Source organism: Balaenoptera ricei, chromosome 20 (genome assembly GCF_028023285.1).
Source record: "Balaenoptera ricei isolate mBalRic1 chromosome 20, mBalRic1.hap2, whole genome shotgun sequence".
Taxonomy (NCBI): domain Eukaryota; kingdom Metazoa; phylum Chordata; class Mammalia; order Artiodactyla; family Balaenopteridae; genus Balaenoptera; species Balaenoptera ricei.
In genome coordinates, this window is record NC_082658.1 from 20,063,476 (window position 1) to 20,086,689 (window position 23,214).

Consider the following 23,214-nt stretch of genomic DNA (forward strand, 5'->3'; position numbering starts at 1 on the left):
TTGGGTCATTGTTCAATTAAATCTCATTATGTTTCTTCTTTGCCCTTTGGATCAAGCCAAGGCTCATTATGGAAGTCACATGATAGTCTAGACTTGGGCCAACCATTGCCCTGGCTTGCTTTGTCATAAATGTCCTTTGACAACCTTGAGGCAGAGTTTATCTAAACTGAACATTCTCTCCCTAACTGGTCATTCAATTAAGGATCATGATTTCGTAAACAATTTGTCTTGACTTGGAATGGCTACCATTAGTGTCATCAAAACGTGAGCTATCACCTGATTCATCAGCATCAGAAGAAGTATGCTTTTCTGTGTTCCGTTTGTGCAAGTTACAGGATCCTCAGAACTCGAACAAGTAGTTTTGTTATCAATGTACATATTCCCAACTGAAACCCTTAATGACTTTTCTTGTGGATTGTTTCCTGACTCTACTAAATTAAACATAATATGCTAGTAATAAATACACATTTTAATAAGTCAAACAGTAGGCAGGCATATAAAGAAAAGTTAATGTTCTTCCTCCTTTCCCCAAAACGTACACATCCCTTCCAAGACTAGTACTTCAGAGATAATCAATATTAATACTTTTGGTGCACGTACTTTGACACCTTTCTCCCTGCTTGTGCAAACATAAACCAGTGTATGTACACATATATTGTCTTGCTTAGTAAAGTTGGGGTCTCCTATACCTATTTATTTAAAACACATTTTCATTGTAATAAAATACACATAACATAAAATTTACCATCTTAACCATTTTTAAGTGTACAGTTCACTAGTGTTAAGCATATTCACATCGTTGTGCAATCAATCTCCAGAACTCTTTTTGTCTTACACAACTGAAACTCTATATCCATTAAACAACCACTCCCCCATTCTCCCCTCCCCAAGCTCTTGGCAGTCATCATTCTAATGTGTGTTTTGATGAATTTGACTGCTCTTTGTACCTCATGTAAGTTGAATCATACAGTATTTATCTTTTTGTGACTGGCTTATTTCACTTAGCGTAATGTCCTCGAGATTCATCCACATTGTAGAATATGACAGAATTTCCTTCCTTTTTAAGGCTGAATAAGATTCCATTGTACGCTTGTTCCACGATTTGTTTATCCATTCATCCCTCGATGACACTTGGGTTGCTTGCCCCTTTTAGCTATTTGCAATTAGTGCTGCCAGGAACATGAGTGTACAAATATCTCTTCCAGACCACGCTGTCAATTCTTTGGGGTATATACCTAGGAGTAGAACTGCTGGATCATATGGTAATTCTATTTTTGATTTTTTGAGTAACTGCCATACGGTTTCCCGTAGTGGGTGTATCATTTTACATTCACGCCAGCAGTGCACAGGGGTTCCAATTTTTCCATGTCCTTGCCAACACTTTGAGTTACTTGAGAGTAGCCATTCAAATGGATGTGAGGTGGTATGTCACTGTGGTTTTGGTCTGCATTTTCCTAATGATGAGTGGTACTGAGCATCTTTTCATGGGTTTTTTGGCCATTTGTATATCTTCCTTGGAGATATGTCCATTCATGTCCTTTGCCCAGTTGTTTGTGGTTGTTGTTCTTGTTTTGTTGTTGAGTTGCAGGAGTTCTTTATATATTGTGGAATACTAACCCCTCATCAGATATATGATTTGCAAATACCTTCTCCCATACAGTGGATCGCCTTTTCATTTTGTTGTGTCCTTTGATGCAGAGAAGTTTTTAATTTTGATGTAGTTCAGTTTGCCTGTTTTTTAACTTTCGTTGTCTATTCTTTTGGTGTCATATCCAAGAAATCATTACCAAATCCAATATCACGAAGATTTTCCTCTGTGTTTTCTTTTACGAGTTTTATAGTTTTAGCTTTTATAGGTAAGTCTTTGATCTATTTTGAGTTAACTTTTGTAGATGTTTTGAGATAAGGGTCCAACTTCATTTTTTTGCATGTGGACATCTGGTTTTCCCCACACCATTTGTTGAAAAGATTGCCCTTTCCTATTGAATGGTCTTGGCACCTCCGTTGAAGATCTTTTGACCACATATGTGAGGGTTAATTCTGGGCTCTCTATTCTATTCCATATTTGTGCATATGTCTGCTTTTATGTCAGTACCATGCTGTTTTGATTACTGTAGCTTTGTAGTGTAGTTTGAAATCAGAGCATGAGATGCCTCCAGCTTTGTTCTTCTTTCTCAAGATTGCTCTGGCTATTCAGGGCCTTTTGTGGTTCCATACAAATTTTGGGATTGTTTGTTATATCCTGGAAAACGCCATTGGAATTTTGATAAGGATTGCATTGAATCTGTAGATTACTTTAGGTAGTACGGACATTTTAACAATAGTAATTCTTCCAGCCATGAGCATGGAATACCTTTCCCTCAGTAAACCCTCAGGTATTTTTAGTTTGTGCTCTTTATGGGGATTAACCTCCCCTGGATTTGATCATATATCCTAACATGGTGTAAGAAGAGTACCACGGGATATCAAAGTCAGATTAGAATCTTTTTGGCGACACTCAATGAAGGAAAAGAGATACGTTTGCCGTACCAAATATGTATAATTTATTAGACCTCGGTATATTATTCCCCTTTCATAGGAAGTGAAAGTTGCAAGACGGTGGAGTTTAGGAGGTGAATGTGTCTGAGAAGGACAGATGGTTCTTCCTCAGCTTTGGCAGCCTTGGGCTGTGGAGAGGAGGCTTGCTGAAGGTCAATCCCAAGGCAAACTTGTTTTCCCATTTCTTGGGTCGAATTTGTATTTTGGTGGCCTTAGTGGAGAGATCAAGATCTTTCTAGTATTGAATGGAATCAGATAAGTCTGTGAAGTCCAAATATTTGGTCACCCCTCAGAAAAAGTCAATTAAAGTTCAAGAACTTGTTAGTGTCCAGGGGTGGTTGAAGAGATAATTACTTCATGGATTGAGGTGGAAGTTGAACTTTCAAGTTGAAAATCAGCAACCTGGCTTTTAGCAGGTGGGCTGCCAGCAAGTGGACTCACAGCAGGTGGGCTGGCAGCAGCAGGCTAGGCGGCAGCAGGACCGTCCACAGTAGGATGGGCGGCAGCAGGAGGCCTGGGCATGGTGCAGCTGGCAGCAGCACGGGGGGGTGCAGCTCACCACACAGCAGGGAGGCAGGCAGGTGCCCTCCACGCGGCAGTCAGGTCGGCACCACCTGGTGCGGCAGCTCACAGCTCCACTGCCCCCCTCCTGGCCACAGCCAAGGCTACCAGCAATGCCACAGCCAGTCTCACAGCCACTGGTCTGGCAGCAGTTGGTCTGGCAGAAGGTTGGCTGGCAACACCCGGTTTGGCAGCAGGTTGGCTGACAGCAGCTGGAGCCACAGGTCCCACCAGTGGAACAGATGGGAAATCCACAGAAGCTAGTGGAACAGCAGGCCATGGTGTCAGGAGTTAGGTTGAGAGTTGACTTGTTAAGAGAAGTTTCTGAGTTTTGGCTGCACTTCCTACGTCTGGCCTTTTATATATCCTGCAGAGCCGTGTATTTCCCTAACATTTAGCATTTTTCCTTGATACCATTGCGAAGTCAGTCTCTGACTGGCTAATACCTGAGTTGTTAAGGTTATAAATAGCATTTTCAATGGACTGCTTGGGTCATTGTTCAATTAAATCTCATTATGTTTCTTCTTTGCCCTTTGGATCAAGCCAAGGCTCATTATGGAAGTCACATGATAGTCTAGACTTGGGCCAACCATTGCCCTGGCTTGCTTTGTCATAAATGTCCTTTGACAACCTTGAGGCAGAGTTTATCTAAACTGAACATTCTCTCCCTAACTGGTCATTCAATTAAGGATCATGATTTCGTAAACAATTTGTCTTGACTTGGAATGGCTACCATTAGTGTCATCAAAACGTGAGCTATCACCTGATTCATCAGCATCAGAAGAAGTATGCTTTTCTGTGTTCCGTTTGTGCAAGTTACAGGATCCTCAGAACTCGAACAAGTAGTTTTGTTATCAATGTACATATTCCCAACTGAAACCCTTAATGACTTTTCTTGTGGATTGTTTCCTGACTCTACTAAATTAAACATAATATGCTAGTAATAAATACACATTTTAATAAGTCAAACAGTAGGCAGGCATATAAAGAAAAGTTAATGTTCTTCCTCCTTTCCCCAAAACGTACACATCCCTTCCAAGACTAGTACTTCAGAGATAATCAATATTAATACTTTTGGTGCACGTACTTTGACACCTTTCTCCCTGCTTGTGCAAACATAAACCAGTGTATGTACACATATATTGTCTTGCTTAGTAAAGTTGGGGTCTCCTATACCTATTTATTTAAAACACATTTTCATTGTAATAAAATACACATAACATAAAATTTACCATCTTAACCATTTTTAAGTGTACAGTTCACTAGTGTTAAGCATATTCACATCGTTGTGCAATCAATCTCCAGAACTCTTTTTGTCTTACACAACTGAAACTCTATATCCATTAAACAACCACTCCCCCATTCTCCCCTCCCCAAGCTCTTGGCAGTCATCATTCTAATGTGTGTTTTGATGAATTTGACTGCTCTTTGTACCTCATGTAAGTTGAATCATACAGTATTTATCTTTTTGTGACTGGCTTATTTCACTTAGCGTAATGTCCTCGAGATTCATCCACATTGTAGAATATGACAGAATTTCCTTCCTTTTTAAGGCTGAATAAGATTCCATTGTACGCTTGTTCCACGATTTGTTTATCCATTCATCCCTCGATGACACTTGGGTTGCTTGCCCCTTTTAGCTATTTGCAATTAGTGCTGCCAGGAACATGAGTGTACAAATATCTCTTCCAGACCACGCTGTCAATTCTTTGGGGTATATACCTAGGAGTAGAACTGCTGGATCATATGGTAATTCTATTTTTGATTTTTTGAGTAACTGCCGTACGGTTTCCCGTAGTGGGTGTATCATTTTACATTCACGCCAGCAGTGCACAGGGGTTCCAATTTTTCCATGTCCTTGCCAACACTTTGAGTTACTTGAGAGTAGCCATTCAAATGGATGTGAGGTGGTATGTCACTGTGGTTTTGGTCTGCATTTTCCTAATGATGAATGGTACTGAGCATCTTTTCATGGGTTTTTTGGCCATTTGTATATCTTCCTTGGAGATATGTCCATTCATGTCCTTTGCCCAGTTTTTTGTGGTTGTTGTTCTTGTTTTGTTGTTGAGTTGCAGGAGTTCTTTATATATTGTGGAATACTAACCCCTCATCAGATATATGATTTGCAAATACCTTCTCCCATACAGTGGATCGCCTTTTCATTTTGTTGTGTCCTTTGATGCAGAGAAGTTTTTAATTTTGATGTAGTTCAGTTTGCCTGTTTTTTAACTTTCGTTGTCTATTCTTTTGGTGTCATATCCAAGAAATCATTACCAAATCCAATATCACGAAGATTTTCCTCTGTGTTTTCTTTTACGAGTTTTATAGTTTTAGCTTTTATAGGTAAGTCTTTGATCTATTTTGAGTTAACTTTTGTAGATGTTTTGAGATAAGGGTCCAACTTCATTTTTTTGCATGTGGACATCTGGTTTTCCCCACACCATTTGTTGAAAAGATTGCCCTTTCCTATTGAATGGTCTTGGCACCTCCGTTGAAGATCTTTTGACCACATATGTGAGGGTTAATTCTGGGCTCTCTATTCTATTCCATATTTGTGCATATGTCTGCTTTTATGTCAGTACCATGCTGTTTTGATTACTGTAGCTTTGTAGTGTAGTTTGAAATCAGAGCATGAGATGCCTCCAGCTTTGTTCTTCTTTCTCAAGATTGCTCTGGCTATTCAGGGCCTTTTGTGGTTCCATACAAATTTTGGGATTGTTTGTTATATCCTGGAAAACGCCATTGGAATTTTGATAAGGATTGCATTGAATCTGTAGATTACTTTAGGTAGTACGGACATTTTAACAATAGTAATTCTTCCAGCCATGAGCATGGAATACCTTTCCCTCAGTAAACCCTCAGGTATTTTTAGTTTGTGCTCTTTATGGGGATTAACCTCCCCTGGATTTGATCATATATCCTAACATGGTGTAAGAAGAGTACCACGGGATATCAAAGTCAGATTAGAATCTTTTTGGCGACACTCAATGAAGGAAAAGAGATACGTTTGCCGTACCAAATATGTATAATTTATTAGACCTCGGTATATTATTCCCCTTTCATAGGAAGTGAAAGTTGCAAGACGGTGGAGTTTAGGAGGTGAATGTGTCTGAGAAGGACAGATGGTTCTTCCTCAGCTTTGGCAGCCTTGGGCTGTGGAGAGGAGGCTTGCTGAAGGTCAATCCCAAGGCAAACTTGTTTTCCCATTTCTTGGGTCGAATTTGTATTTTGGTGGCCTTAGTGGAGAGATCAAGATCTTTCTAGTATTGAATGGAATCAGATAAGTCTGTGAAGTCCAAATATTTGGTCACCCCTCAGAAAAAGTCAATTAAAGTTCAAGAACTTGTTAGTGTCCAGGGGTGGTTGAAGAGATAATTACTTCATGGATTGAGGTGGAAGTTGAACTTTCAAGTTGAAAATCAGCAACCTGGCTTTTAGCAGGTGGGCTGCCAGCAAGTGGACTCACAGCAGGTGGGCTGGCAGCAGCAGGCTAGGCGGCAGCAGGACCGTCCACAGTAGGATGGGCGGCAGCAGGAGGCCTGGGCATGGTGCAGCTGGCAGCAGCACGGGGGGGTGCAGCTCACCACACAGCAGGGAGGCAGGCAGGTGCCCTCCACGCGGCAGTCAGGTCGGCACCACCTGGTGCGGCAGCTCACAGCTCCACTGCCTCCCTCCTGGCCACAGCCAAGGCTACCAGCAATGCCACAGCCAGTCTCACAGCCACTGGTCTGGCAGCAGTTGGTCTGGCAGAAGGTTGGCTGGCAACACCCGGTTTGGCAGCAGGTTGGCTGACAGCAGCTGGAGCCACAGGTCCCACCAGTGGAACAGATGGGAAATCCACAGAAGCTAGTGGAACAGCAGGCCATGGTGTCAGGAGTTAGGTTGAGAGTTGACTTGTTAAGAGAAGTTTCTGAGTTTTGGCTGCACTTCCTACGTCTGGCCTTTTATACATCCTGCAGAGCCGTGTATTTCCCTAACATTTAGCATTTTTCCTTGATACCATTGCGAAGTCAGTCTCTGACTGGCTAATACCTGAGTTGTTAAGGTTATAAATAGCATTTTCAATGGACTGCTTGGGTCATTGTTCAATTAAATCTCATTATGTTTCTTCTTTGCCCTTTGGATCAAGCCAAGGCTCATTATGGAAGTCACATGATAGTCTAGACTTGGGCCAACCATTGCCCTGGCTTGCTTTGTCATAAATGTCCTTTGACAACCTTGAGGCAGAGTTTATCTAAACTGAACATTCTCTCCCTAACTGGTCATTCAATTAAGGATCATGATTTCGTAAACAATTTGTCTTGACTTGGAATGGCTACCATTAGTGTCATCAAAACGTGAGCTATCACCTGATTCATCAGCATCAGAAGAAGTATGCTTTTCTGTGTTCCGTTTGTGCAAGTTACAGGATCCTCAGAACTCGAACAAGTAGTTTTGTTATCAATGTACATATTCCCAACTGAAACCCTTAATGACTTTTCTTGTGGATTGTTTCCTGACTCTACTAAATTAAACATAATATGCTAGTAATAAATACACATTTTAATAAGTCAAACAGTAGGCAGGCATATAAAGAAAAGTTAATGTTCTTCCTCCTTTCCCCAAAACGTACACATCCCTTCCAAGACTAGTACTTCAGAGATAATCAATATTAATACTTTTGGTGCACGTACTTTGACACCTTTCTCCCTGCTTGTGCAAACATAAACCAGTGTATGTACACATATATTGTCTTGCTTAGTAAAGTTGGGGTCTCCTATACCTATTTATTTAAAACACATTTTCATTGTAATAAAATACACATAACATAAAATTTACCATCTTAACCATTTTTAAGTGTACAGTTCACTAGTGTTAAGCATATTCACATCGTTGTGCAATCAATCTCCAGAACTCTTTTTGTCTTACACAACTGAAACTCTATATCCATTAAACAACCACTCCCCCATTCTCCCCTCCCCAAGCTCTTGGCAGTCATCATTCTAATGTGTGTTTTGATGAATTTGACTGCTCTTTGTACCTCATGTAAGTTGAATCATACAGTATTTATCTTTTTGTGACTGGCTTATTTCACTTAGCGTAATGTCCTCGAGATTCATCCACATTGTAGAATATGACAGAATTTCCTTCCTTTTTAAGGCTGAATAAGATTCCATTGTACGCTTGTTCCACGATTTGTTTATCCATTCATCCCTCGATGACACTTGGGTTGCTTGCCCCTTTTAGCTATTTGCAATTAGTGCTGCCAGGAACATGAGTGTACAAATATCTCTTCCAGACCACGCTGTCAATTCTTTGGGGTATATACCTAGGAGTAGAACTGCTGGATCATATGGTAATTCTATTTTTGATTTTTTGAGTAACTGCCATACGGTTTCCCGTAGTGGGTGTATCATTTTACATTCACGCCAGCAGTGCACAGGGGTTCCAATTTTTCCATGTCCTTGCCAACACTTTGAGTTACTTGAGAGTAGCCATTCAAATGGATGTGAGGTGGTATGTCACTGTGGTTTTGGTCTGCATTTTCCTAATGATGAGTGGTACTGAGCATCTTTTCATGGGTTTTTTGGCCATTTGTATATCTTCCTTGGAGATATGTCCATTCATGTCCTTTGCCCAGTTGTTTGTGGTTGTTGTTCTTGTTTTGTTGTTGAGTTGCAGGAGTTCTTTATATATTGTGGAATACTAACCCCTCATCAGATATATGATTTGCAAATACCTTCTCCCATACAGTGGATCGCCTTTTCATTTTGTTGTGTCCTTTGATGCAGAGAAGTTTTTAATTTTGATGTAGTTCAGTTTGCCTGTTTTTTAACTTTCGTTGTCTATTCTTTTGGTGTCATATCCAAGAAATCATTACCAAATCCAATATCACGAAGATTTTCCTCTGTGTTTTCTTTTACGAGTTTTATAGTTTTAGCTTTTATAGGTAAGTCTTTGATCTATTTTGAGTTAACTTTTGTAGATGTTTTGAGATAAGGGTCCAACTTCATTTTTTTGCATGTGGACATCTGGTTTTCCCCACACCATTTGTTGAAAAGATTGCCCTTTCCTATTGAATGGTCTTGGCCCCTCCGTTGAAGATCTTTTGACCACATATGTGAGGGTTAATTCTGGGCTCTCTATTCTATTCCATATTTGTGCATATGTCTGCTTTTATGTCAGTACCATGCTGTTTTGATTACTGTAGCTTTGTAGTGTAGTTTGAAATCAGAGCATGAGATGCCTCCAGCTTTGTTCTTCTTTCTCAAGATTGCTCTGGCTATTCAGGGCCTTTTGTGGTTCCATACAAATTTTGGGATTGTTTGTTATATCCTGGAAAACGCCATTGGAATTTTGATAAGGATTGCATTGAATCTGTAGATTACTTTAGGTAGTACGGACATTTTAACAATAGTAATTCTTCCAGCCATGAGCATGGAATACCTTTCCCTCAGTAAACCCTCAGGTATTTTTAGTTTGTGCTCTTTATGGGGATTAACCTCCCCTGGATTTGATCATATATCCTAACATGGTGTAAGAAGAGTACCACGGGATATCAAAGTCAGATTAGAATCTTTTTGGCGACACTCAATGAAGGAAAAGAGATACGTTTGCCGTACCAAATATGTATAATTTATTAGACCTCGGTATATTATTCCCCTTTCATAGGAAGTGAAAGTTGCAAGACGGTGGAGTTTAGGAGGTGAATGTGTCTGAGAAGGACAGATGGTTCTTCCTCAGCTTTGGCAGCCTTGGGCTGTGGAGAGGAGGCTTGCTGAAGGTCAATCCCAAGGCAAACTTGTTTTCCCATTTCTTGGGTCGAATTTGTATTTTGGTGGCCTTAGTGGAGAGATCAAGATCTTTCTAGTATTGAATGGAATCAGATAAGTCTGTGAAGTCCAAATATTTGGTCACCCCTCAGAAAAAGTCAATTAAAGTTCAAGAACTTGTTAGTGTCCAGGGGTGGTTGAAGAGATAATTACTTCATGGATTGAGGTGGAAGTTGAACTTTCAAGTTGAAAATCAGCAACCTGGCTTTTAGCAGGTGGGCTGCCAGCAAGTGGACTCACAGCAGGTGGGCTGGCAGCAGCAGGCTAGGCGGCAGCAGGACCGTCCACAGTAGGATGGGCGGCAGCAGGAGGCCTGGGCATGGTGCAGCTGGCAGCAGCACGGGGGGGTGCAGCTCACCACACAGCAGGGAGGCAGGCAGGTGCCCTCCACGCGGCAGTCAGGTCGGCACCACCTGGTGCGGCAGCTCACAGCTCCACTGCCTCCCTCCTGGCCACAGCCAAGGCTACCAGCAATGCCACAGCCAGTCTCACAGCCACTGGTCTGGCAGCAGTTGGTCTGGCAGAAGGTTGGCTGGCAACACCCGGTTTGGCAGCAGGTTGGCTGACAGCAGCTGGAGCCACAGGTCCCACCAGTGGAACAGATGGGAAATCCACAGAAGCTAGTGGAACAGCAGGCCATGGTGTCAGGAGTTAGGTTGAGAGTTGACTTGTTAAGAGAAGTTTCTGAGTTTTGGCTGCACTTCCTACGTCTGGCCTTTTATATATCCTGCAGAGCCGTGTATTTCCCTAACATTTAGCATTTTTCCTTGATACCATTGCGAAGTCAGTCTCTGACTGGCTAATACCTGAGTTGTTAAGGTTATAAATAGCATTTTCAATGGACTGCTTGGGTCATTGTTCAATTAAATCTCATTATGTTTCTTCTTTGCCCTTTGGATCAAGCCAAGGCTCATTATGGAAGTCACATGATAGTCTAGACTTGGGCCAACCATTGCCCTGGCTTGCTTTGTCATAAATGTCCTTTGACAACCTTGAGGCAGAGTTTATCTAAACTGAACATTCTCTCCCTAACTGGTCATTCAATTAAGGATCATGATTTCGTAAACAATTTGTCTTGACTTGGAATGGCTACCATTAGTGTCATCAAAACGTGAGCTATCACCTGATTCATCAGCATCAGAAGAAGTATGCTTTTCTGTGTTCCGTTTGTGCAAGTTACAGGATCCTCAGAACTCGAACAAGTAGTTTTGTTATCAATGTACATATTCCCAACTGAAACCCTTAATGACTTTTCTTGTGGATTGTTTCCTGACTCTACTAAATTAAACATAATATGCTAGTAATAAATACACATTTTAATAAGTCAAACAGTAGGCAGGCATATAAAGAAAAGTTAATGTTCTTCCTCCTTTCCCCAAAACGTACACATCCCTTCCAAGACTAGTACTTCAGAGATAATCAATATTAATACTTTTGGTGCACGTACTTTGACACCTTTCTCCCTGCTTGTGCAAACATAAACCAGTGTATGTACACATATATTGTCTTGCTTAGTAAAGTTGGGGTCTCCTATACCTATTTATTTAAAACACATTTTCATTGTAATAAAATACACATAACATAAAATTTACCATCTTAACCATTTTTAAGTGTACAGTTCACTAGTGTTAAGCATATTCACATCGTTGTGCAATCAATCTCCAGAACTCTTTTTGTCTTACACAACTGAAACTCTATATCCATTAAACAACCACTCCCCCATTCTCCCCTCCCCAAGCTCTTGGCAGTCATCATTCTAATGTGTGTTTTGATGAATTTGACTGCTCTTTGTACCTCATGTAAGTTGAATCATACAGTATTTATCTTTTTGTGACTGGCTTATTTCACTTAGCGTAATGTCCTCGAGATTCATCCACATTGTAGAATATGACAGAATTTCCTTCCTTTTTAAGGCTGAATAAGATTCCATTGTACGCTTGTTCCACGATTTGTTTATCCATTCATCCCTCGATGACACTTGGGTTGCTTGCCCCTTTTAGCTATTTGCAATTAGTGCTGCCAGGAACATGAGTGTACAAATATCTCTTCCAGACCACGCTGTCAATTCTTTGGGGTATATACCTAGGAGTAGAACTGCTGGATCATATGGTAATTCTATTTTTGATTTTTTGAGTAACTGCCATACGGTTTCCCGTAGTGGGTGTATCATTTTACATTCACGCCAGCAGTGCACAGGGGTTCCAATTTTTCCATGTCCTTGCCAACACTTTGAGTTACTTGAGAGTAGCCATTCAAATGGATGTGAGGTGGTATGTCACTGTGGTTTTGGTCTGCATTTTCCTAATGATGAGTGGTACTGAGCATCTTTTCATGGGTTTTTTGGCCATTTGTATATCTTCCTTGGAGATATGTCCATTCATGTCCTTTGCCCAGTTGTTTGTGGTTGTTGTTCTTGTTTTGTTGTTGAGTTGCAGGAGTTCTTTATATATTGTGGAATACTAACCCCTCATCAGATATATGATTTGCAAATACCTTCTCCCATACAGTGGATCGCCTTTTCATTTTGTTGTGTCCTTTGATGCAGAGAAGTTTTTAATTTTGATGTAGTTCAGTTTGCCTGTTTTTTAACTTTCGTTGTCTATTCTTTTGGTGTCATATCCAAGAAATCATTACCAAATCCAATATCACGAAGATTTTCCTCTGTGTTTTCTTTTACGAGTTTTATAGTTTTAGCTTTTATAGGTAAGTCTTTGATCTATTTTGAGTTAACTTTTGTAGATGTTTTGAGATAAGGGTCCAACTTCATTTTTTTGCATGTGGACATCTGGTTTTCCCCACACCATTTGTTGAAAAGATTGCCCTTTCCTATTGAATGGTCTTGGCACCTCCGTTGAAGATCTTTTGACCACATATGTGAGGGTTAATTCTGGGCTCTCTATTCTATTCCATATTTGTGCATATGTCTGCTTTTATGTCAGTACCATGCTGTTTTGATTACTGTAGCTTTGTAGTGTAGTTTGAAATCAGAGCATGAGATGCCTCCAGCTTTGTTCTTCTTTCTCAAGATTGCTCTGGCTATTCAGGGCCTTTTGTGGTTCCATACAAATTTTGGGATTGTTTGTTATATCCTGGAAAACGCCATTGGAATTTTGATAAGGATTGCATTGAATCTGTAGATTACTTTAGGTAGTACGGACATTTTAACAATAGTAATTCTTCCAGCCATGAGCATGGAATACCTTTCCCTCAGTAAACCCTCAGGTATTTTTAGTTTGTGCTCTTTATGGGGATTAACCTCCCCTGGATTTGATCATATATCCTAACATGGTGTAAGAAGAGTACCACGGGATATCAAAGTCAGATTAGAATCTTTTTGGCGACACTCAATGAAGGAAAAGAGATACGTTTGCCGTACCAAATATGTATAATTTATTAGACCTCGGTATATTATTCCCCTTTCATAGGAAGTGAAAGTTGCAAGACGGTGGAGTTTAGGAGGTGAATGTGTCTGAGAAGGACAGATGGTTCTTCCTCAGCTTTGGCAGCCTTGGGCTGTGGAGAGGAGGCTTGCTGAAGGTCAATCCCAAGGCAAACTTGTTTTCCCATTTCTTGGGTCGAATTTGTATTTTGGTGGCCTTAGTGGAGAGATCAAGATCTTTCTAGTATTGAATGGAATCAGATAAGTCTGTGAAGTCCAAATATTTGGTCACCCCTCAGAAAAAGTCAATTAAAGTTCAAGAACTTGTTAGTGTCCAGGGGTGGTTGAAGAGATAATTACTTCATGGATTGAGGTGGAAGTTGAACTTTCAAGTTGAAAATCAGCAACCTGGCTTTTAGCAGGTGGGCTGCCAGCAAGTGGACTCACAGCAGGTGGGCTGGCAGCAGCAGGCTAGGCGGCAGCAGGACCGTCCACAGTAGGATGGGCGGCAGCAGGAGGCCTGGGCATGGTGCAGCTGGCAGCAGCACGGGGGGGTGCAGCTCACCACACAGCAGGGAGGCAGGCAGGTGCCCTCCACGCGGCAGTCAGGTCGGCACCACCTGGTGCGGCAGCTCACAGCTCCACTGCCCCCCTCCTGGCCACAGCCAAGGCTACCAGCAATGCCACAGCCAGTCTCACAGCCACTGGTCTGGCAGCAGTTGGTCTGGCAGAAGGTTGGCTGGCAACACCCGGTTTGGCAGCAGGTTGGCTGACAGCAGCTGGAGCCACAGGTCCCACCAGTGGAACAGATGGGAAATCCACAGAAGCTAGTGGAACAGCAGGCCATGGTGTCAGGAGTTAGGTTGAGAGTTGACTTGTTAAGAGAAGTTTCTGAGTTTTGGCTGCACTTCCTACGTCTGGCCTTTTATATATCCTGCAGAGCCGTGTATTTCCCTAACATTTAGCATTTTTCCTTGATACCATTGCGAAGTCAGTCTCTGACTGGCTAATACCTGAGTTGTTAAGGTTATAAATAGCATTTTCAATGGACTGCTTGGGTCATTGTTCAATTAAATCTCATTATGTTTCTTCTTTGCCCTTTGGATCAAGCCAAGGCTCATTATGGAAGTCACATGATAGTCTAGACTTGGGCCAACCATTGCCCTGGCTTGCTTTGTCATAAATGTCCTTTGACAACCTTGAGGCAGAGTTTATCTAAACTGAACATTCTCTCCCTAACTGGTCATTCAATTAAGGATCATGATTTCGTAAACAATTTGTCTTGACTTGGAATGGCTACCATTAGTGTCATCAAAACGTGAGCTATCACCTGATTCATCAGCATCAGAAGAAGTATGCTTTTCTGTGTTCCGTTTGTGCAAGTTACAGGATCCTCAGAACTCGAACAAGTAGTTTTGTTATCAATGTACATATTCCCAACTGAAACCCTTAATGACTTTTCTTGTGGATTGTTTCCTGACTCTACTAAATTAAACATAATATGCTAGTAATAAATACACATTTTAATAAGTCAAACAGTAGGCAGGCATATAAAGAAAAGTTAATGTTCTTCCTCCTTTCCCCAAAACGTACACATCCCTTCCAAGACTAGTACTTCAGAGATAATCAATATTAATACTTTTGGTGCACGTACTTTGACACCTTTCTCCCTGCTTGTGCAAACATAAACCAGTGTATGTACACATATATTGTCTTGCTTAGTAAAGTTGGGGTCTCCTATACCTATTTATTTAAAACACATTTTCATTGTAATAAAATACACATAACATAAAATTTACCATCTTAACCATTTTTAAGTGTACAGTTCACTAGTGTTAAGCATATTCACATCGTTGTGCAATCAATCTCCAGAACTCTTTTTGTCTTACACAACTGAAACTCTATATCCATTAAACAACCACTCCCCCATTCTCCCCTCCCCAAGCTCTTGGCAGTCATCATTCTAATGTGTGTTTTGATGAATTTGACTGCTCTTTGTACCTCATGTAAGTTGAATCATACAGTATTTATCTTTTTGTGACTGGCTTATTTCACTTAGCGTAATGTCCTCGAGATTCATCCACATTGTAGAATATGACAGAATTTCCTTCCTTTTTAAGGCTGAATAAGATTCCATTGTACGCTTGTTCCACGATTTGTTTATCCATTCATCCCTCGATGACACTTGGGTTGCTTGCCCCTTTTAGCTATTTGCAATTAGTGCTGCCAGGAACATGAGTGTACAAATATCTCTTCCAGACCACGCTGTCAATTCTTTGGGGTATATACCTAGGAGTAGAACTGCTGGATCATATGGTAATTCTATTTTTGATTTTTTGAGTAACTGCCGTACGGTTTCCCGTAGTGGGTGTATCATTTTACATTCACGCCAGCAGTGCACAGGGGTTCCAATTTTTCCATGTCCTTGCCAACACTTTGAGTTACTTGAGAGTAGCCATTCAAATGGATGTGAGGTGGTATGTCACTGTGGTTTTGGTCTGCATTTTCCTAATGATGAATGGTACTGAGCATCTTTTCATGGGTTTTTTGGCCATTTGTATATCTTCCTTGGAGATATGTCCATTCATGTCCTTTGCCCAGTTTTTTGTGGTTGTTGTTCTTGTTTTGTTGTTGAGTTGCAGGAGTTCTTTATATATTGTGGAATACTAACCCCTCATCAGATATATGATTTGCAAATACCTTCTCCCATACAGTGGATCGCCTTTTCATTTTGTTGTGTCCTTTGATGCAGAGAAGTTTTTAATTTTGATGTAGTTCAGTTTGCCTGTTTTTTAACTTTCGTTGTCTATTCTTTTGGTGTCATATCCAAGAAATCATTACCAAATCCAATATCACGAAGATTTTCCTCTGTGTTTTCTTTTACGAGTTTTATAGTTTTAGCTTTTATAGGTAAGTCTTTGATCTATTTTGAGTTAACTTTTGTAGATGTTTTGAGATAAGGGTCCAACTTCATTTTTTTGCATGTGGACATCTGGTTTTCCCCACACCATTTGTTGAAAAGATTGCCCTTTCCTATTGAATGGTCTTGGCACCTCCGTTGAAGATCTTTTGACCACATATGTGAGGGTTAATTCTGGGCTCTCTATTCTATTCCATATTTGTGCATATGTCTGCTTTTATGTCAGTACCATGCTGTTTTGATTACTGTAGCTTTGTAGTGTAGTTTGAAATCAGAGCATGAGATGCCTCCAGCTTTGTTCTTCTTTCTCAAGATTGCTCTGGCTATTCAGGGCCTTTTGTGGTTCCATACAAATTTTGGGATTGTTTGTTATATCCTGGAAAACGCCATTGGAATTTTGATAAGGATTGCATTGAATCTGTAGATTACTTTAGGTAGTACGGACATTTTAACAATAGTAATTCTTCCAGCCATGAGCATGGAATACCTTTCCCTCAGTAAACCCTCAGGTATTTTTAGTTTGTGCTCTTTATGGGGATTAACCTCCCCTGGATTTGATCATATATCCTAACATGGTGTAAGAAGAGTACCACGGGATATCAAAGTCAGATTAGAATCTTTTTGGCGACACTCAATGAAGGAAAAGAGATACGTTTGCCGTACCAAATATGTATAATTTATTAGACCTCGGTATATTATTCCCCTTTCATAGGAAGTGAAAGTTGCAAGACGGTGGAGTTTAGGAGGTGAATGTGTCTGAGAAGGACAGATGGTTCTTCCTCAGCTTTGGCAGCCTTGGGCTGTGGAGAGGAGGCTTGCTGAAGGTCAATCCCAAGGCAAACTTGTTTTCCCATTTCTTGGGTCGAATTTGTATTTTGGTGGCCTTAGTGGAGAGATCAAGATCTTTCTAGTATTGAATGGAATCAGATAAGTCTGTGAAGTCCAAATATTTGGTCACCCCTCAGAAAAAGTCAATTAAAGTTCAAGAACTTGTTAGTGTCCAGGGGTGGTTGAAGAGATAATTACTTCATGGATTGAGGTGGAAGTTGAACTTTCAAGTTGAAAATCAGCAACCTGGCTTTTAGCAGGTGGGCTGCCAGCAAGTGGACTCACAGCAGGTGGGCTGGCAGCAGCAGGCTAGGCGGCAGCAGGACCGTCCACAGTAGGATGGGCGGCAGCAGGAGGCCTGGGCATGGTGCAGCTGGCAGCAGCACGGGGGGGTGCAGCTCACCACACAGCAGGGAGGCAGGCAGGTGCCCTCCACGCGGCAGTCAGGTCGGCACCACCTGGTGCGGCAGCTCACAGCTCCACTGCCTCCCTCCTGGCCACAGCCAAGGCTACCAGCAATGCCACAGCCAGTCTCACAGCCACTGGTCTGGCAGCAGTTGGTCTGGCAGAAGGTTGGCTGGCAACACCCGGTTTGGCAGCAGGTTGGCTGACAGCAGCTGGAGCCACAGGTCCCACCAGTGGAACAGATGGGAAATCCACAGAAGCTAGTGGAACAGCAGGCCATGGTGTCAGGAGTTAGGTTGAGAGTTGACTTGTTAAGAGAAGTTTCTGAGTTTTGGCTGCACTTCCTACGTCTGGCCTTTTATACATCCTGCAGAGCCGTGTATTTCCCTAACATTTAGCATTTTTCCTTGATACCATTGCGAAGTCAGTCTCTGACTGGCTAATACCTGAGTTGTTAAGGTTATAAATAGCATTTTCAATGGACTGCTTGGGTCATTGTTCAATTAAATCTCATTATGTTTCTTCTTTGCCCTTTGGATCAAGCCAAGGCTCATTATGGAAGTCACATGATAGTCTAGACTTGGGCCAACCATTGCCCTGGCTTGCTTTGTCATAAATGTCCTTTGACAACCTTGAGGCAGAGTTTATCTAAACTGAACATTCTCTCCCTAACTGGTCATTCAATTAAGGATCATGATTTCGTAAACAATTTGTCTTGACTTGGAATGGCTACCATTAGTGTCATCAAAACGTGAGCTATCACCTGATTCATCAGCATCAGAAGAAGTATGCTTTTCTGTGTTCCGTTTGTGCAAGTTACAGGATCCTCAGAACTCGAACAAGTAGTTTTGTTATCAATGTACATATTCCCAACTGAAACCCTTAATGACTTTTCTTGTGGATTGTTTCCTGACTCTACTAAATTAAACATAATATGCTAGTAATAAATACACATTTTAATAAGTCAAACAGTAGGCAGGCATATAAAGAAAAGTTAATGTTCTTCCTCCTTTCCCCAAAACGTACACATCCCTTCCAAGACTAGTACTTCAGAGATAATCAATATTAATACTTTTGGTGCACGTACTTTGACACCTTTCTCCCTGCTTGTGCAAACATAAACCAGTGTATGTACACATATATTGTCTTGCTTAGTAAAGTTGGGGTCTCCTATACCTATTTATTTAAAACACATTTTCATTGTAATAAAATACACATAACATAAAATTTACCATCTTAACCATTTTTAAGTGTACAGTTCACTAGTGTTAAGCATATTCACATCGTTGTGCAATCAATCTCCAGAACTCTTTTTGTCTTACACAACTGAAACTCTATATCCATTAAACAACCACTCCCCCATTCTCCCCTCCCCAAGCTCTTGGCAGTCATCATTCTAATGTGTGTTTTGATGAATTTGACTGCTCTTTGTACCTCATGTAAGTTGAATCATACAGTATTTATCTTTTTGTGACTGGCTTATTTCACTTAGCGTAATGTCCTCGAGATTCATCCACATTGTAGAATATGACAGAATTTCCTTCCTTTTTAAGGCTGAATAAGATTCCATTGTACGCTTGTTCCACGATTTGTTTATCCATTCATCCCTCGATGACACTTGGGTTGCTTGCCCCTTTTAGCTATTTGCAATTAGTGCTGCCAGGAACATGAGTGTACAAATATCTCTTCCAGACCACGCTGTCAATTCTTTGGGGTATATACCTAGGAGTAGAACTGCTGGATCATATGGTAATTCTATTTTTGATTTTTTGAGTAACTGCCATACGGTTTCCCGTAGTGGGTGTATCATTTTACATTCACGCCAGCAGTGCACAGGGGTTCCAATTTTTCCATGTCCTTGCCAACACTTTGAGTTACTTGAGAGTAGCCATTCAAATGGATGTGAGGTGGTATGTCACTGTGGTTTTGGTCTGCATTTTCCTAATGATGAGTGGTACTGAGCATCTTTTCATGGGTTTTTTGGCCATTTGTATATCTTCCTTGGAGATATGTCCATTCATGTCCTTTGCCCAGTTGTTTGTGGTTGTTGTTCTTGTTTTGTTGTTGAGTTGCAGGAGTTCTTTATATATTGTGGAATACTAACCCCTCATCAGATATATGATTTGCAAATACCTTCTCCCATACAGTGGATCGCCTTTTCATTTTGTTGTGTCCTTTGATGCAGAGAAGTTTTTAATTTTGATGTAGTTCAGTTTGCCTGTTTTTTAACTTTCGTTGTCTATTCTTTTGGTGTCATATCCAAGAAATCATTACCAAATCCAATATCACGAAGATTTTCCTCTGTGTTTTCTTTTACGAGTTTTATAGTTTTAGCTTTTATAGGTAAGTCTTTGATCTATTTTGAGTTAACTTTTGTAGATGTTTTGAGATAAGGGTCCAACTTCATTTTTTTGCATGTGGACATCTGGTTTTCCCCACACCATTTGTTGAAAAGATTGCCCTTTCCTATTGAATGGTCTTGGCACCTCCGTTGAAGATCTTTTGACCACATATGTGAGGGTTAATTCTGGGCTCTCTATTCTATTCCATATTTGTGCATATGTCTGCTTTTATGTCAGTACCATGCTGTTTTGATTACTGTAGCTTTGTAGTGTAGTTTGAAATCAGAGCATGAGATGCCTCCAGCTTTGTTCTTCTTTCTCAAGATTGCTCTGGCTATTCAGGGCCTTTTGTGGTTCCATACAAATTTTGGGATTGTTTGTTATATCCTGGAAAACGCCATTGGAATTTTGATAAGGATTGCATTGAATCTGTAGATTACTTTAGGTAGTACGGACATTTTAACAATAGTAATTCTTCCAGCCATGAGCATGGAATACCTTTCCCTCAGTAAACCCTCAGGTATTTTTAGTTTGTGCTCTTTATGGGGATTAACCTCCCCTGGATTTGATCATATATCCTAACATGGTGTAAGAAGAGTACCACGGGATATCAAAGTCAGATTAGAATCTTTTTGGCGACACTCAATGAAGGAAAAGAGATACGTTTGCCGTACCAAATATGTATAATTTATTAGACCTCGGTATATTATTCCCCTTTCATAGGAAGTGAAAGTTGCAAGACGGTGGAGTTTAGGAGGTGAATGTGTCTGAGAAGGACAGATGGTTCTTCCTCAGCTTTGGCAGCCTTGGGCTGTGGAGAGGAGGCTTGCTGAAGGTCAATCCCAAGGCAAACTTGTTTTCCCATTTCTTGGGTCGAATTTGTATTTTGGTGGCCTTAGTGGAGAGATCAAGATCTTTCTAGTATTGAATGGAATCAGATAAGTCTGTGAAGTCCAAATATTTGGTCACCCCTCAGAAAAAGTCAATTAAAGTTCAAGAACTTGTTAGTGTCCAGGGGTGGTTGAAGAGATAATTACTTCATGGATTGAGGTGGAAGTTGAACTTTCAAGTTGAAAATCAGCAACCTGGCTTTTAGCAGGTGGGCTGCCAGCAAGTGGACTCACAGCAGGTGGGCTGGCAGCAGCAGGCTAGGCGGCAGCAGGACCGTCCACAGTAGGATGGGCGGCAGCAGGAGGCCTGGGCATGGTGCAGCTGGCAGCAGCACGGGGGGGTGCAGCTCACCACACAGCAGGGAGGCAGGCAGGTGCCCTCCACGCGGCAGTCAGGTCGGCACCACCTGGTGCGGCAGCTCACAGCTCCACTGCCCCCCTCCTGGCCACAGCCAAGGCTACCAGCAATGCCACAGCCAGTCTCACAGCCACTGGTCTGGCAGCAGTTGGTCTGGCAGAAGGTTGGCTGGCAACACCCGGTTTGGCAGCAGGTTGGCTGACAGCAGCTGGAGCCACAGGTCCCACCAGTGGAACAGATGGGAAATCCACAGAAGCTAGTGGAACAGCAGGCCATGGTGTCAGGAGTTAGGTTGAGAGTTGACTTGTTAAGAGAAGTTTCTGAGTTTTGGCTGCACTTCCTACGTCTGGCCTTTTATATATCCTGCAGAGCCGTGTATTTCCCTAACATTTAGCATTTTTCCTTGATACCATTGCGAAGTCAGTCTCTGACTGGCTAATACCTGAGTTGTTAAGGTTATAAATAGCATTTTCAATGGACTGCTTGGGTCATTGTTCAATTAAATCTCATTATGTTTCTTCTTTGCCCTTTGGATCAAGCCAAGGCTCATTATGGAAGTCACATGATAGTCTAGACTTGGGCCAACCATTGCCCTGGCTTGCTTTGTCATAAATGTCCTTTGACAACCTTGAGGCAGAGTTTATCTAAACTGAACATTCTCTCCCTAACTGGTCATTCAATTAAGGATCATGATTTCGTAAACAATTTGTCTTGACTTGGAATGGCTACCATTAGTGTCATCAAAACGTGAGCTATCACCTGATTCATCAGCATCAGAAGAAGTATGCTTTTCTGTGTTCCGTTTGTGCAAGTTACAGGATCCTCAGAACTCGAACAAGTAGTTTTGTTATCAATGTACATATTCCCAACTGAAACCCTTAATGACTTTTCTTGTGGATTGTTTCCTGACTCTACTAAATTAAACATAATATGCTAGTAATAAATACACATTTTAATAAGTCAAACAGTAGGCAGGCATATAAAGAAAAGTTAATGTTCTTCCTCCTTTCCCCAAAACGTACACATCCCTTCCAAGACTAGTACTTCAGAGATAATCAATATTAATACTTTTGGTGCACGTACTTTGACACCTTTCTCCCTGCTTGTGCAAACATAAACCAGTGTATGTACACATATATTGTCTTGCTTAGTAAAGTTGGGGTCTCCTATACCTATTTATTTAAAACACATTTTCATTGTAATAAAATACACATAACATAAAATTTACCATCTTAACCATTTTTAAGTGTACAGTTCACTAGTGTTAAGCATATTCACATCGTTGTGCAATCAATCTCCAGAACTCTTTTTGTCTTACACAACTGAAACTCTATATCCATTAAACAACCACTCCCCCATTCTCCCCTCCCCAAGCTCTTGGCAGTCATCATTCTAATGTGTGTTTTGATGAATTTGACTGCTCTTTGTACCTCATGTAAGTTGAATCATACAGTATTTATCTTTTTGTGACTGGCTTATTTCACTTAGCGTAATGTCCTCGAGATTCATCCACATTGTAGAATATGACAGAATTTCCTTCCTTTTTAAGGCTGAATAAGATTCCATTGTACGCTTGTTCCACGATTTGTTTATCCATTCATCCCTCGATGACACTTGGGTTGCTTGCCCCTTTTAGCTATTTGCAATTAGTGCTGCCAGGAACATGAGTGTACAAATATCTCTTCCAGACCACGCTGTCAATTCTTTGGGGTATATACCTAGGAGTAGAACTGCTGGATCATATGGTAATTCTATTTTTGATTTTTTGAGTAACTGCCATACGGTTTCCCGTAGTGGGTGTATCATTTTACATTCACGCCAGCAGTGCACAGGGGTTCCAATTTTTCCATGTCCTTGCCAACACTTTGAGTTACTTGAGAGTAGCCATTCAAATGGATGTGAGGTGGTATGTCACTGTGGTTTTGGTCTGCATTTTCCTAATGATGAGTGGTACTGAGCATCTTTTCATGGGTTTTTTGGCCATTTGTATATCTTCCTTGGAGATATGTCCATTCATGTCCTTTGCCCAGTTGTTTGTGGTTGTTGTTCTTGTTTTGTTGTTGAGTTGCAGGAGTTCTTTATATATTGTGGAATACTAACCCCTCATCAGATATATGATTTGCAAATACCTTCTCCCATACAGTGGATCGCCTTTTCATTTTGTTGTGTCCTTTGATGCAG

The 23,214-nt window shown here is 41.1% G+C and overlaps 6 protein-coding genes across 6 annotated transcripts; all 6 read right to left on the reverse strand.

Annotated features, from left to right (window-relative positions):
* Positions 1-2,947: 2,947 nt before the first annotated feature.
* On the reverse strand, positions 2,948-3,379 carry LOC132355576 (keratin-associated protein 9-3-like). The gene has a single exon (XM_059907998.1). It carries the CDS (start codon positions 3,377-3,379, stop codon positions 2,948-2,950), a length of 432 nt encoding a protein of 143 aa, XP_059763981.1.
* Positions 3,380-6,533: 3,154 nt separating this feature from the next.
* On the reverse strand, positions 6,534-6,965 carry LOC132355571 (keratin-associated protein 9-3-like). The gene has a single exon (XM_059907993.1). The coding sequence runs from the start codon at positions 6,963-6,965 to the stop codon at positions 6,534-6,536; it is 432 nt and encodes a 143-aa protein (XP_059763976.1).
* Positions 6,966-10,119: 3,154 nt separating this feature from the next.
* LOC132355574 (keratin-associated protein 9-3-like) lies at positions 10,120-10,551 on the reverse strand. Its single transcript, XM_059907997.1, has one exon. The coding sequence runs from the start codon at positions 10,549-10,551 to the stop codon at positions 10,120-10,122; it is 432 nt and encodes a 143-aa protein (XP_059763980.1).
* Positions 10,552-13,705: 3,154 nt separating this feature from the next.
* LOC132355572 (keratin-associated protein 9-3-like) lies at positions 13,706-14,137 on the reverse strand. Its single transcript, XM_059907995.1, has one exon. The coding sequence runs from the start codon at positions 14,135-14,137 to the stop codon at positions 13,706-13,708; it is 432 nt and encodes a 143-aa protein (XP_059763978.1).
* A 3,154-nt stretch (positions 14,138-17,291) lies between these two features.
* LOC132355573 (keratin-associated protein 9-3-like) lies at positions 17,292-17,723 on the reverse strand. Its single transcript, XM_059907996.1, has one exon. The coding sequence runs from the start codon at positions 17,721-17,723 to the stop codon at positions 17,292-17,294; it is 432 nt and encodes a 143-aa protein (XP_059763979.1).
* Positions 17,724-20,877: 3,154 nt separating this feature from the next.
* On the reverse strand, positions 20,878-21,309 carry LOC132355566 (keratin-associated protein 9-3-like). The gene has a single exon (XM_059907989.1). The coding sequence runs from the start codon at positions 21,307-21,309 to the stop codon at positions 20,878-20,880; it is 432 nt and encodes a 143-aa protein (XP_059763972.1).
* Between the last annotated feature and the right edge of the window lie 1,905 nt (positions 21,310-23,214).